We start from the raw sequence: 14,351 nt of genomic DNA, 5'->3' as shown, positions 1-14,351 counted from the left end.
ACTCGTTTGCCCGTATACTTGAATCTGAGTCTCGTCACACATCAAACATTCATTGTTTGATTCTTATCATAACCAATCTTTTGTAAAGAAATTGGCAATTAATGATAAGATCTATCATATCATTACTTTAAAAAAGTATAAATAAAATTATTTTGTAGGGGGTTTTAATGTTGTTTCTAAGTTCATACATGTTCATGCAATGTTGTAAATATCGTATATGACAGCCGATATATTGGTGATATAACGGTCTTTGACAATTTATTATTATAAGATTTCTATTATTTAAAAATATCGGTCTTGATTAATATCGGTTATAAAACTGTCAATATCAGTGATATATGGGTCACAAAGACTGACTTTTTTTTTAGATTAAAAATAATAATAATAATAATAATAAAAAGCATAAGAACTAGGTGTATCAAGTTAGAGCTTATGCTTTTATTCAAAGTTTATTAATAGATTTATATATTTCATGGTTATCTACTTATTTTGTTAGGATATTGATAATCGTTATTGTTTAAAAGTTTAAATTCCTCCATTATTTATGGCTCCCTATATATCACTGATATAACTCAAACGAATATCGATTTATCCTTACATCTTTAACTTTATATTTTGATTAAAACAACTATTTATGATAAAATATTGAACTTTCTTTAAAGCCGTTGTCAAGCCGGCATTGAGTTGACGGGTTGAAGATCCTAGTCCTAACCCGACCCATTCAAGTCGAAAATCTCAACCTAAATCCATCTCGAGCCGATGTGGGTTTTGGCACAATTAAGTTTAATATTATAATTTTTAAAAGCATGATTAATGACAAATTAGTTCAAATTATTAATTATATTCAACAAATTAACTAATAATAAACTTATTTATTAGTGACAAACTTATATAACAAATTAACAATGTTTATAATGTTATTTGAAAAACTAAATACTTATTTTATATATTATTAAAAAACTAGTAAATAATAGTATAATACAATAACCATTATTATGTTTGTACAATGTTAAAAAAACAATTTTTGTTATAATTGATGATTAAAGAATAGTTTCTTTTATGATGTCATATAGTGTACAGATATATTTTATGAAAATACTAGGTTAAAAATTCAACCCGAAACTGACCAAAGTGAAAATTATTTTGATAAATCCATAGGTTGACAAGCTAAAAATACACAAATCTAACTTGTTTTTTTTCCAAATCAATTTCAAGTCGCATTTCAAGATCGGTCGAGTATTGAGTATTTTTTTTTTGTTTGACAAGTGAGTATTGAGTATTGGCTATACTACTTTCTTTTGATAAACGAGCATGGTATTCGCGCAATGCGGCGGCGGTGATGGGGAAGACGATCTAATGGTGTCGGTGATGATACTATTGGTGGTGGTGGCAGTGTCAAGTGGTGTAGGTTGATGTAATTGTGATGGTAAAAATATTTAGAAGATAAAGACTTAAAGTATTAGTTATTAAAATAAAAGTTTAGAGTGTAAATTATAATTTATTAGGAGCAAAAAATAAAAAAGCCAAGAATAATTTTGGTAATTCAAAATTTCAAAGATAGACCTAAAATAAAGATAAAGATCGTATGATTTATTAATATATATATATATATATATATATATATATTAAAAACAAAGTTACGGAAATACGTGTAAAGAATAGTAACGTGCCGTTTTATTTCTTTGGGCCAATTTTTATTTTTTTAGTGGGCCGTTTTATTTTTTTTGGACCCATCTTATATTCTTAATTTTGGGTTTGACAAATTATGTTTTGATATTTTAAATTGCTTCCAATTTGTTTACAAAAGATCATTTACTTTAATTGCATATTATTATTATTTAAGTTTTTAACATTTTTAAAATTATCTCATCTTAGTACAAGTGAACTAATACATAATATATATACACATAATAATAGGGTATATGTTTTGGATTTATACACTTAACCATCTCCGAAAAATTTGATTGCTATACTTATTAGTTTCAATGTTATTTCGGTTGATGTTTTATTATTATGGATTTTTTTTTCACTTTCTATTTTCAATGATTTAAGAATTTAGCTTTAATTATGTTTTTACTATTAATTTGTTTTTTTATAAATATTCTACTTTCATACTTATTATCTTTTAGAATTTATATAATATCTGTTATAAAATTATATCGTCGATTTTTTCTAATTTATAATTGCTTACCCATTAAAAAATCAATATTAACTCAGGTTTTGAGCTAAATAATGGAACACAATAAATATAATGACTCCCGGGGCATCGCCCGGGTACGAAAATGCGTGTAAAGAATAGTAACGGGTCATTTTTATTTCTTTGGGTCCGTTTTCATTTTCTTAATGGGCCACTTCATTTTCTTTTGGACCCATCTTATATTCTTAATTAGTAATTATGTTTTGATCTTTTAAATTGCTTTTAATTTGTTTACAAAAGATCACTTATTTTAATTGCATATTATTATTTTTAAGTTTGTAACATGTTTAAGATTATCTCATATTATTACAAGTGAACTATTACATAATATATATACACATAACGGTGTGGTGTATGTTTGGAATATATACACATAACCATCTCCGAAAAATTTGTTTGCAATACTTATTAGTTTCAATGTTATTTCGGTTGATGTTTTTATTATTATGAATTATTTTTGTTTCACTTTCTATTTTCAATGATTTAAGAAATTAGCTTTAATTATGTTTTAATTTATTTTTTATTTTAAATATTCTACTTTTATACTTATTATCTTTTAGTATCTATATAATATATTAGTCAAACATGTAATAATTTTTACATAGTACGAAACACAATAAATATAATGTCTCCCGCAGTAACGTATCTCGTGAATTAATAAAATAAAATTTTAAGTAATTACAAAATAAGCTTGAACAAAGTGTAGTTTTATAGATACCCAAGGCAAGCTTCTTCTCCGGTTGGCTAAATCCGTCTGCTACAACCCAATCCACCCGGTAACACCTTCATGATTCGAATACTTGTTTCTATCTATATCAAGCATTTATATCTATATTAATATTAATATTATATATATTTATGACCCCCTTATATGTTTTTATTTATCCCTCTTTTCTATCTAGGGTTTATCTGAATAAAAAAAATCTACAAATAATTATATCATCTACAGATATAATTTGGATACCTAATTTCCCAATTTGTCTACTTTAGTTTGGGGATACAGTTAATTAGGTTATAACTAGGTTAATTAGTTGGAATATATTGTGAATTGAGGGTTATATAGTTTACAATGTATGGGCAAATTAGGGTTAATGAGCTCTCTATAAGAATAAGCTAATAAGAAGAACATATATGGGATTAATTTAATCAAGTTGTTTTAATATGTCAATTGTGTTTTGATGGGTTATGCATTTTCTGTTTTCTAACTTTTACATTCCATCTTGCTAGTGCGAATGTGCGATAGTGTATCCCTTTTTTAATCTACTGAAGCTGCGTGTGAGTGTTTTTATTTTTTAATAACAAAAATGTCAGTTCAGACTTCAGAGGTAGTAACTCTTGTTAACATACTAAAAAAATGTCATTTTGCATATGATGAAATGTTTAATGGGACGTCATTACGTCAAGTGCTTAGCTACTTCTAACATAACCCCCTGGGGCAGGGTATAGGGAACATAAGTGCTTAGCTACTTCTAACATAACCCCCCCGGGGCAGGGTATAGGGAACATAAGTGCTTAGCTACTTCTAGGGACGTGAAGAATTATCTGAAAACATGATGCATTGAGGCTAAAAAGTTTCCTACGCTAATGAACGTATACATTGTAATATTACTTGCCACATCAATGGAAATACGAGATATGCCCAAAAATAGAGAATGCAGCTAGAATATTCAGTTTGATAATTAGTTTTTTTTCCCCGTGAGTTCATAAGTATGTTTTCAGCTTGTTCTGGAATGTATTGTGAATTAAATATTAAACATTTTACACATAGGTGTTCATGAATCCCGTTCGATAACAACCTGTACAATTTACGAGTACTTTTGCTCAATTAGCTCTCTAAAAAGACTTGTATGAATACGTTAATAAGATATATGTGATTAGTTATGTGGAATAGTTTGATATGATATGACAATGTTTTCCCAAGTCGCACTTGTCATCTTGCTAGTGTGAAAGTTTGTTCCCTTTAGGATACACTAGATTAGGATTAAACTGTAAAACGCGATACCGGAGCTGTTTGTGTATGTTTTTAATTAGCTAATAAGCAAGAATGCTAAGTTAGGTAATAAATTTTGCTTAAGTTGTCATCTTGCATATGATAGAACACATTAACACTTTACCCTTTTACGGCTTTTACATCTTCTTGGCCAGAGGTCCTTATGGAAGCAGTCTCTCTACCTTTGGGTAGAGGTAAGACTGTCTACAGCTTACCTCCCCCATACCCCGCTCAGGGATTGGGTACAATTGTTGTTGTTGTTGTATAGAACACATTGCATATGTTTTATATAAGTTATAACTACATGCAGTATGGTCCCGGAGACTATGATGTATATTTGCACTGATGAACATTTAGTACTTGCCACATCTAGGTAAATTATGTGAATTGAAGTATGCCTCTGAAGCGGTCGAGTTATACAAGGATTTATGAATACTGATGATATAATTAACAATCTATAGCATTTTCTTTAAACAGCTTGAAGTTTTTTGGCGGTAACACAAAATTTCCAGGGACTGCCATATATTTTTGCATATGGATATTTCAGCATGAAATAAAAGTCAATTTTTTTTATTGAATTATATGTTAATATGCTTGTGTATATATATTTTCAATAGTGACCTCAGGTACGATTGTATTTTCAATTTAGGTATTCTTGGCGTCCATTCGGTCTTGAGCGTGGTATTGGTCAAATGAAGAAGAGAACAGCAGTATCACTAAAAGTACAAACAAAAGAAAAAAAACCCAAGCTAGTGGTTAAACATGAGACATCTATAGAAGAATCAGAACATGAAGAAGAAACACAAGCAATTGAAGAATCTGAACCTGAGGAAGTAAACGAGGAAGAGGAAGAGGAAGAGGAAGAGGAAGAGGAAGAGGAAGAGGAAGAAGAAGAGGAAGAAGAAGAAGAAGAAGAAGAAGAAGAAGAAGAAGAAGAAGAAGGAGAAGAAGAAGAAGAAGAAGAAGAAGAAGGAGAAGGAGAGGAAGTTGAAGAAGAGGAAGAAGTAGAAGAGGTAGAGGTAGAGGAAGAAGAAGAAGAGGAAGAGGAGGAAGAAGAAGAAGTGTTAGAAGAAGAGGAAGAGGAAGTGGAAGAAGAGGAGGAAGAAGAAGAAGAAGAAGAAGAAGAAGAAGAAGAAGAAGATGATGATGATGAAGAAGAGGAGGATGAAGAAGAGGAAGATGACGAGAGTTCCAAAAAGGAGACTCTTAGGAAGCTTCTGGAACCCTTACCAAAAGATAAGATCGTTGAGCTTCTTAAAGAAGCAGCTATGATTGACCGTTCGGTAGTGACTAGCCTCATCGAAACTGCTGAGGTAGACCCCGCTCATCGTAAGATATTTGTATTCGGCCTTGCTTGGGATGCCACCAGAGACCAAGTACTATCTGCCTTTAAAAAATATGGTGATATCGAAGAGTGTACAGTTGTTACAGATAAAGTAACCGGGAAGGCCAAAGGCTATGGCTTTGTTCTTTTCAAGACCCGAAAAAGTGCAAGTAAGTCCCTTAAACAGACACAAAAGAAGATAGGAAGCCGCATGGCAACTTGCCAGTTAGCTTCTGCAGGACCTGGTGGACCCAGTAACAACCAGAACACTGCTACACAAAATACTATTGGACGAAAGATCTTTGTTGCAAATGTTGGGTCCCATGTGAATCCCAATGCACTTAGGTCCTACTTTGCCAAGTTTGGAGAGATTGAGGAAGGGCCATTGGGGGTTGACAATGCTACTGGAAAGTTCAAAGGGTTTGCCATGTTTGTATACAAGAGAGCTGAAGGGTGCAAGAAGGCTCTAGAAGAACCCAATAAGGTATACGATGGTTGTCAGTTGCAGTGCAGACAAGCTGTTGATGGCCAACGTGGAAATAAAAATGCCAAGAATCTGCCACCAGCTATGTCTGATAATGAGATTGGAAATTTGGGTTATGGTTATGCTGGAATGTACGCTCCTCAGCTTATGAATCCTGCAGCTGGTATTATGGTTGGGCAAAATCCGATGTTGGTGTCTGCTTTGAATCAAAACACCATGTCTTCAACACCCCAGTCATACGGGCTCAGTGGTAGTTATGGAATGAGCACAGTGAGCCCAGGTATGTTGGCCAATTATGGTTCTCAACTTGGGTTACCAGGTATTGGGACATATCAGACGACTCAGATGGGACGCTCTTCAGCTGGCACATCAGATCCGGCAACTAGGGAGCATTCTGGACATGGGTCTTTGGCAGCCAGTTTTTCTTCATACCGTGGCCGCTAGTTCGTTATGAGCTTCCTAATAAGAAATGGTACATGTTTAATGTTTTTTTTTTTTTTTTTTTCAAGTTACATTGTTTAGGTTTGTTTTAAAATGTTCTTATTATTCATGGAAGTATCTGAACAATTATCTTCTATACTTAGTTAAAAACGTATAAGCCTAGAGAATTGTCATCCTATAGGTTTTTTTTTGCATGATATTGGACTACTTCCTTTAATATTATTTTAAGGGAATAACTTGTCGTATTTGAGTTACCATTCATCTCAAAATGTTAATATACGCAGGGTCAAGAGGTCGTTAGGACAGTGTCCCTAGTGGGTTCTAGTGACAAAGCCCAGCTTTATGGCGGACTCAATACAACTGTCATACTCATATATTTATGGAATACTAAACACGATTTTGAAACTTTTGCAACCACGCACGTTCTTGATTTCACAGTTAAAAACTAGAAAATAACGTAAACTACGTTGTTTTTTTTTTTTGAACGAACTACGTATTATCACAAGACAAAATTATGATAATTAAATATCCACTGTATGATTGCATTGTTGTTTTTAATAAGTAGTCACACTGTTAAAGTGTTAATAATGATACCCAATAGTTGAAAACTTAATCCAAAAAACACAAATTCCCCGTTCTGAAAATAGTTTTGCTATAAATCAGTTGTCACAATTGTTTGAAGAATCAGTCCATTGTATTAAAGACATGTAGTTGGAACACACCCCATTAATTAATCTATCTGAATCAGACGTTCCATATATGATGGTTGTTATGGATGAGTACGTACTTGTTTGATCATGTCTTTGGTCAAAGTAAACGACAATTTTGGATGATACTCACGTTAATACAGTATGATGTGGCTTGTCGTCTTCTCCGTTATTACTGTGTTACAACTTACAAGTATTTTTATTATAATCAAATTAACTTTGTTATAGTACTTTTCATTAAGTTTTTCGTACCTTACCGGCTTACGCTTAGAGCAAAACACCAACTTCAATCAATTTGACTTGGTCAAGGTGAATAGGAATACCGAATACGTGGATGGGAATTAATATGGCATTGCATGTCACTTGCAACAACATGCAAAAGCTCCAACATAAAAAGAGAGCGATAGATTATATATCAATGTGATCTAATTAAAACTCCAAAAATGAAGTCAAGGCAATCAATAGTTTGCTTATCATCTTACTCGCATATCACTTTCTTTTCTTATGCTCTTGTGATATTTCTGGCTACCATAACCATCTCGGCTTCCTATAACGAGGAGACTGATTATCAGGTTTTGTTGTCGTTCAAGTCGATGATCACTCACGATCCATTTGGGTCTCTAACCTCATGGAACTCTTCCTTTCATCTATGTGAATGGAGTGGTGTTTCATGTGGGAAGAGGCACAGACGAGTGACTGTTATACAACTGGAGTCGCAAGGCCTGGAAGGTTCTTTGTCTCCTCACTTAGGGAACCTCAGCTTCCTTCATGATTTATCACTTTGGAACAACAGCTTGGAAGGAACCATCCCTCACGAGCTTGGTCATCTATCCAGGCTACGTTACCTCAATCTTGGTAATAATAGGCTAGTTGGAAGCATACCCATGGATTTAAGTTTCCTCTCCAAATTACTTTTGTTAGTAGTTGAAGAAAATAACTTTACAGGTGGAATCCCACGTTTCTTGGGGAACATGACATCACTGGAAGGATTCTCTGCTGCCGGAAATCCATTGGGTGGGATAATTCCAGACACCTTAGGCCATTTGAAAAACTTAAGATTATTTCACTGTGGTGGTTGTAACTTATATGGAACCATTTCAGAATCCATTTTTAACCTCTCCCTCCTGGTTAAATTAACTTTGCCAGATAATCAGCTTACAGGTAGTCTCCCCCAAGCCATAGGTGCAATGTTGCGTCATCTAGTCACACTTCAACTCCGAGATAATCAGCTAAGTGGGCATATCCCTCCGTGGATATCTAATTGTTCAAAATTATTAACTCTTGAAATGGGTACCAACAATTTTTGGGGGGAGCTAATGATCGACTTTACAAAACTAGTAGATATTAGTCTCATAGCCTTATTCAGTAACAACATCTATGGACGTGGAAAAGATTATGAGATGAATTTCATCGATTCTCTGAAAAACTGCAGCAGATTACAATCGTTGGATCTTGGTGAGTGCAAGTTTCAAGGAGTCGTCCCCAATTCAATCGGTAATCTTTCTCAAGAACTTTGGTATCTTTTTTTAGGAGGAAACCAACTATATGGAAACCTCCCTTCTACTATAGGCACTCTAGTTGGGCTGGAGTTGTTACAATTAGGTAAAAACCAATTCACAGGAAAAATCCCCTCTACCATAGGTATGCTTCAAAAGCTACAACTTGTTAGTCTATTTCAAAACCAATTTTCAGGGCAGATTCCAGATACCATAGGGAACTTATCATTGCTGAATAAACTTTATTTAGATTCCAACAGATTGGAAGGGCATATTCCATCAACCTTGGGGAATTGTCGTAATCTATTGAAGTTGTACCTTTATGATAACAAACTTAGCGGCACCATACCTAAACAGCTACTTCAACTTTCATCTCTATCGATAGAATTAGTTCTTTCTCATAACAACCTAAGTGGTTCACTTCCAACTGAGGTCGGAGACCTCACAATGTTGTCTACCTTGGATTTATCCTATAATAATTTGTCTGGAAACATTCCGAGTAGCCTTGGTGGTTGTGCTAGCCTTTCAACTTTATCTCTTAAAGGAAACTTATTTCAAGGCATTATACCAACATCGGTAAGTTCCTTGAGAGGATTGGAGGTACTCGATCTATCTCAAAATAACCTATCAGGCCCCATTCCCCTGTTCTTGGAACAACTTGCTTTACAGTTAGTGAACCTATCCTATAATCAATTTGAGGGTAAGGTACCAGTCCTAGGAGTGTTCTCCAATGCAAGTTCATTCTCAATTTCAGGAAATAAAAAGCTTTGTGGTGGCTTGGTTGAACTTGGGTTACCAAAGTGCAAGGAGGCAGAGAAACATAAGAGAAGGTTCCCACTGTTCTTAATATTGATACTGACTTTCTCCTCACTCTTCGTCATATCATGTTTAATGTATGTCTGGTTCAAAAAGAGAAGCAGGGACCAACTTTGTCACTCATCAATGAATGAAACACGAATTTTGAGACTTTCATACAGTGAACTTCTCAAGGCAACCGATGGTTTTTCTAAACCGAATTTAATTGGAACGGGTGGGTTCAGTTCTGTTTACAAAGGAACCCTGGATCAATATGACAAACCTGTTGCAATCAAAGTTCTACATCTCCAAAATCGAGGAGCTCATAGAAGCTTTATAGCGGAGTGTGAAGCATGGCAGAATATTCGACACCGAAATATATTGAAGATCATAACTTCATGTTCAGGTATTGATTTCAAGGGAAATGATTTCAAGGCTTTGGTATATGAGTTCATGTGCAATGGGAGTTTACATGACTGGTTGCATTCAAGTGCAAGTATATCCAAGCTGAACATTCTTACAAGAATAAATATCCTCGTTGATGTCGCAAACGCACTTGATTATCTTCACAATTACTCCTTAACCACCATTGTCCATGGTGACTTAAAGCCTAGCAACGTTCTACTTGACGATGATATGGTGGCCCATGTTGGAGACTTTGGCTTAACTCGGTTTCTTGGAACAGAATCATACCCAAACAGCTCAGTCGGGATTAGAGGAACGATTGGTTATGCTCCTCCAGGTAAGTTCAATTTATGTCTTCCTATATGTCCATATTTACTTATGGTAATACCATTTTTTTGAAAGAATGCTTATAAGTTTCAGAGTATGGTCTCGGGAATGAGATGACAAATAGTGGGGATGTCTACAGTTACGGAATATTATTATTGGAGGTAATGACGGGGAAAAGTCCGATAGATGACATGTTTAACGAAGACTTTAACCTTCATAAATTTGCTTACATGGCCTTGCCGGACCATGTAAATGATATTATTGATGAGGAGCTTCTAAAGTTTCATCAAGAGGATGCAATTCCTATGAAAAGTATGCCAGCAAATGCAATGAAAATAGAGGAATGTCTGGCTTCAACAGTCAAGATTGGTGTATCATGCTCTGTCGATTCCCCATGCCAGAGGATGGACATAAAAAATGTCATCATCGAGTTGCAACATATTTTGTGCACGCTTCAACATATTTGATTGAGGTACCATGTTCTCTCATTTTACTTATCAACCTAGAAAAACTTCATGTTAGCTTGGCATCACTAGTTTGATTAAATATGACTATACATAGTTTGCATTTCCTCTTTGTTTTGTTTCGGCTCTTAATGATTTCATTTTATTTCATTTTCACTACAAATTTGCACCTCCAAGTTGAAAGACTCCGCAACAAGAAGATGGTGCATCAGGTACTATAGTGTTGGCAATACGAAGTGATGTTACAATCAAGATTTTAATGTTGTTTTTTCCTTCACAATTTGGTGTAATTACTGAAGTTTGATATTATAACCCATTTTACTGGGGTTCAATCATACTAGAAGAAAACATCGTGTTCGCCATGTTTGAATCATTCTGCCTTACATTAAACAGAGCTTAATGGAACTTGTTCACAATACGTGGCACTAACAAAGCTATTTAAGTAGTCATTTTACTACTACTGCTACTAAAACATCACAATGAGGATGGAAAAATCCATTGTAATTAAAGATCTATTAATTAAGATCACATGCAAAGTGATCAAATTTAAGGTTCTACGATACATAGATGGAAAAATCAAGGTCTACAATGAGGATGGAGATCACAGCAAGATCTATTAATTAGGATCACAAAAAAAAAACATCAAATTTATTCAATGAAAAGGCGAAACACATATTCTTTTTAGCCAAACAGACAAAAACGATTGCAACCGAATGCACCAAAGTGTTATCAAGTAATATACTACAACTGCTACTAAAACATCCATTCTAATTAAAGAAAACTAATAGGAATCCATCAATGGAGTTGGATTTCTCGAATTACATATAATTGACTTCCAAAAAAGTATAAAAAAAAGAAAGAAAACCATTATAGATGGAAACGAATTTGATACAGTTTGATGATTTGTAAATTAATTAAAAATAATAATTAGAAAATTATGCATTCATAAAACGTTGAAAAAAGTTCTGTTTTTAATAAGAAAATAGGTGACTTTTAATTTAAATTGAATTAATAAAAAAAATATAAAATTGAAAATGTTAGGACCAGTTTAAGCTAAACTGGAGCTCTCCAGCGACATCAGGAGAGCATGCAGAATTGTCTGAAATATTAAAAGTCCAGTTGCATTGTACAGGTTTAGCAACTGTTGGCTTCCTCCAGTTGAGATCAGAAGACTAGAATCTGAAGACCTTCCAGTTGAAGTCAAAGACAACAAATGGAAGATAGAGATTGGCAATGGCAGCGAAGCCCAGTTGACAATCTACCAGATAAATCAACTAAAGAATCCTCCAGTATAAATGCTCTTACAAAGCTTTACACTGATTACGAGGAGGACCTTTTTACTCTACATCCTTTTAACCGGACAATGATATTGTCTTTGGATAAAGGTGCAAAGATGTAGAGTGGTTGAATAAAGTAACATTTTGTCTTACTTTATTTAGCACACACAAAGGATTATTTAAACAATACTTTTGTGTGCTGTCAACCATATTTGTATGTCGAAGTTGAGATCCCCATGCTCAATCTTCGACTATAAATAGAGGTCCTTGCACAAGCATTTTCAGTAACTTTGCAAATACATATATTCTGCAATATTGGTGAACTTGTGCAATATTCTCTTAATCGCAAAAAGAAACATTTCACAACTCTAAGTGTTTCGATTGTTTAGGAGAATTTCCAAGTTTAGATCAATTGTAATTCATGGGTTGTTAGGATATTTACATTCATGTATTATCTTGGTTCCGCAACAACCTTGTATTTTATTTAAACAATCAATAAATAAAATACACTTGAAAATTATACATTGTCTCACCAGTTTACTTACTTGTTAGTGCATTGTATTAATTTACATATTCAGTCACCTTAATACACTATCTCCAGTTAACCTGGTACTTGATCAATCTAAACTGGTCATATCCAGATTAATTGATCGTGTTGCAAAGTTCACTCACCATCGACATAGAGGTGTCTTCAGCACCCATCTAGTAATAGTTGGGACTTACAAGTGGTATCAGAGCAGGCAGGTTGAATTGTTTCAATTCTATAACCTAGGTCTGCTTCGATGGCTGCTGAAGGTGAGAATGGTTCTGGTCCAAATGAATCTAATCCTAGTATTGCTACTCCTTTAAATACTAACCCTCCTCCTCCTCCTCCAACTCCTGGAGCTAACCACGTTCATGTACATTATTCCAACTCTCCTGTTCCCAAATTCGACGGGAATGGCGAGACATTTGGTACATGGAAGGCTAGAATGCTCTTGCATTTTGGTGGGATAGAGAGGTATATGTTGAAAATTCCTAAGGATGGACCATATATACCCATGTCCAGTGGTGTTAGCCCTCTTCTCGACCCTACTGGGAGAAGAGGCACCAGGGAAAAATCTGAGGAACATTGGTCAGATGAGGATCGCAGATTGGTTGATCTTGATACCAAACTAAAAAACATGATTCTTTCTGCTATACCTGAGGAACTAATTCCTACCCTTGTGCTTTTTCCAAGTGCAAAATCTATGTGGGATGAATTAGTTCTCCAGTTTGAAGGAGGAAATGACACCATTGTCACTAGAAAGGTTGCTCTTAACAAGAAGTATGAATCCTTCTTTGCTCTTCCCAATGAAAGTTTGACTGGTACTTATACCAGATTTACTGGCCTAATTAATCAACTTAGAGGCTTGGGAGTGGAGAAGGATAAGGATATTCTTCTTGAAAAATTCTGTCTACTGAGAATGTCCAGTCACCTTCTATGAAGGAAACGTTAAACAACTTTCTGAACTTTGGCCTGACCACTAATCTCAGTGATGGTTGTGAGGAAACTGACGATGATGATCTGGTAGCCATGATTGCTAAAACCTTTAATAGGTTTAAGCATAAATCTAATCGATTTAATGGGTCCAATAATGCTTCCAGTTCAATCTCTATGGATAAGGCTAATCTTACCTGCTACAAATGTGGTAAGAAAGGCCATTTCATGAAGGAATGCAGATCTAGTCAGATGAACAACCAAACTGGTCCTTTTGTCCCAAATTTTGTTAAAACTGATGATTATAAGGCCAAATACAAGAAACTTAAGGCCCAGATTGCTCTCATGTCACTTGAACAAGATAACGAGAAAGAAAAGAACAAGTGCATGATGGCTCAAACTGAGGGGAAGTGGGAACTCTCTGATAATTCATCTGATGATGAAGAAGAGATTAGAGATGTGTGTTTCATGGCATTGGAAAGTCAACAACCAGTGGTGAAAGATGATGTTGTGTCAGGAAGATGGGTTGACATCATTTTAAAGAAGGTAAGGGATTATGATGTCGAAATTGATTCAGAATTGAAACTGGATATTCCTGAATCATTGAATGATGACTTGTTATTTGTTGAAACCATGAGAATTGACTGTGAAAGATACTTAGAAACAATTTTGATTGAATTTAACAACATGAAAGGTCAAATAAATGATTTGCAAAGTGTCCAGTTGGCTCTTAAAGAGTCAGATTTGAAAAATGAGGCATTGGAAAGAGATAACCAAAAACTGAAATTTGATCTTGAAAAGGAACATATGGTTATCAATTCTTGGGTACAAGCATCTGGTAAATATTATGACGCTTTTTCTAAAACTATTGATGCTCAAAAAATTGCCTGGAAATCTGGTGATCTTCAGATGACAGCTGTTTTACCCACAATTCACCAATTGCTAGAATCTGTTAAAATTGAAACACCTTATGATTCCTCTGGCA

At 34.4% G+C, this 14,351-nt stretch overlaps 3 protein-coding genes across 3 annotated transcripts; all 3 read left to right on the top strand.

Annotated features, from left to right (window-relative positions):
* Window positions 1-2,868: 2,868 nt before the first annotated feature.
* LOC122605386 (UBP1-associated protein 2B-like) lies at window positions 2,869-6,590 on the top strand. The gene is made up of 2 exons (XM_043778327.1): window positions 2,869-2,973; window positions 4,837-6,590. The coding sequence occupies exon 2, from the start codon at window positions 4,880-4,882 to the stop codon at window positions 6,437-6,439; it is 1,560 nt and encodes a 519-aa protein (XP_043634262.1). The 5' UTR covers window positions 2,869-2,973; window positions 4,837-4,879; the 3' UTR covers window positions 6,440-6,590.
* A 996-nt stretch (window positions 6,591-7,586) lies between these two features.
* Window positions 7,587-8,749, top strand: LOC122604913 (putative receptor-like protein kinase At3g47110). The gene is made up of 2 exons (XM_043777772.1): window positions 7,587-8,659; window positions 8,746-8,749. The coding sequence occupies exons 1-2, from the start codon at window positions 7,587-7,589 to the stop codon at window positions 8,747-8,749; spliced, it is 1,077 nt and encodes a 358-aa protein (XP_043633707.1).
* LOC122605647 (receptor kinase-like protein Xa21) lies at window positions 8,679-10,852 on the top strand. The gene is made up of 3 exons (XM_043778603.1): window positions 8,679-10,176; window positions 10,260-10,638; window positions 10,808-10,852. Exons 1-2 carry the CDS (start codon window positions 8,787-8,789, stop codon window positions 10,631-10,633), a joined length of 1,764 nt encoding a protein of 587 aa, XP_043634538.1. The 5' UTR covers window positions 8,679-8,786; the 3' UTR covers window positions 10,634-10,638; window positions 10,808-10,852.
* Window positions 10,853-14,351: the final 3,499 nt, after the last annotated feature.

This window comes from Erigeron canadensis, chromosome 6 (genome assembly GCF_010389155.1).
Source record: "Erigeron canadensis isolate Cc75 chromosome 6, C_canadensis_v1, whole genome shotgun sequence".
In the NCBI taxonomy this organism is placed as follows: Eukaryota; Viridiplantae; Streptophyta; class Magnoliopsida; order Asterales; family Asteraceae; genus Erigeron; species Erigeron canadensis.
This window is presented reverse-complemented; position numbering and strand designations above follow the sequence as displayed.

Excerpts from the sequence above, each read along its gene's own strand:
- LOC122605647 (XM_043778603.1), top strand. The coding sequence starts at position 8,787 with ATGCTTCAAAAGCTACAACTTGTTAGTCTATTTCAAAACCAATTTTCA. Across the intron at positions 10,177-10,259 it reads GATTGGTTATGCTCCTCCAG|AGTATGGTCTCGGGAATGAG; the intron begins GTAAGTTCAATT and ends TATAAGTTTCAG.
- LOC122605386 (XM_043778327.1), top strand. The coding sequence starts at position 4,880 with ATGAAGAAGAGAACAGCAGTATCACTAAAAGTACAAACAAAAGAAAAA.
- LOC122604913 (XM_043777772.1), top strand. The coding sequence starts at position 7,587 with ATGAAGTCAAGGCAATCAATAGTTTGCTTATCATCTTACTCGCATATC.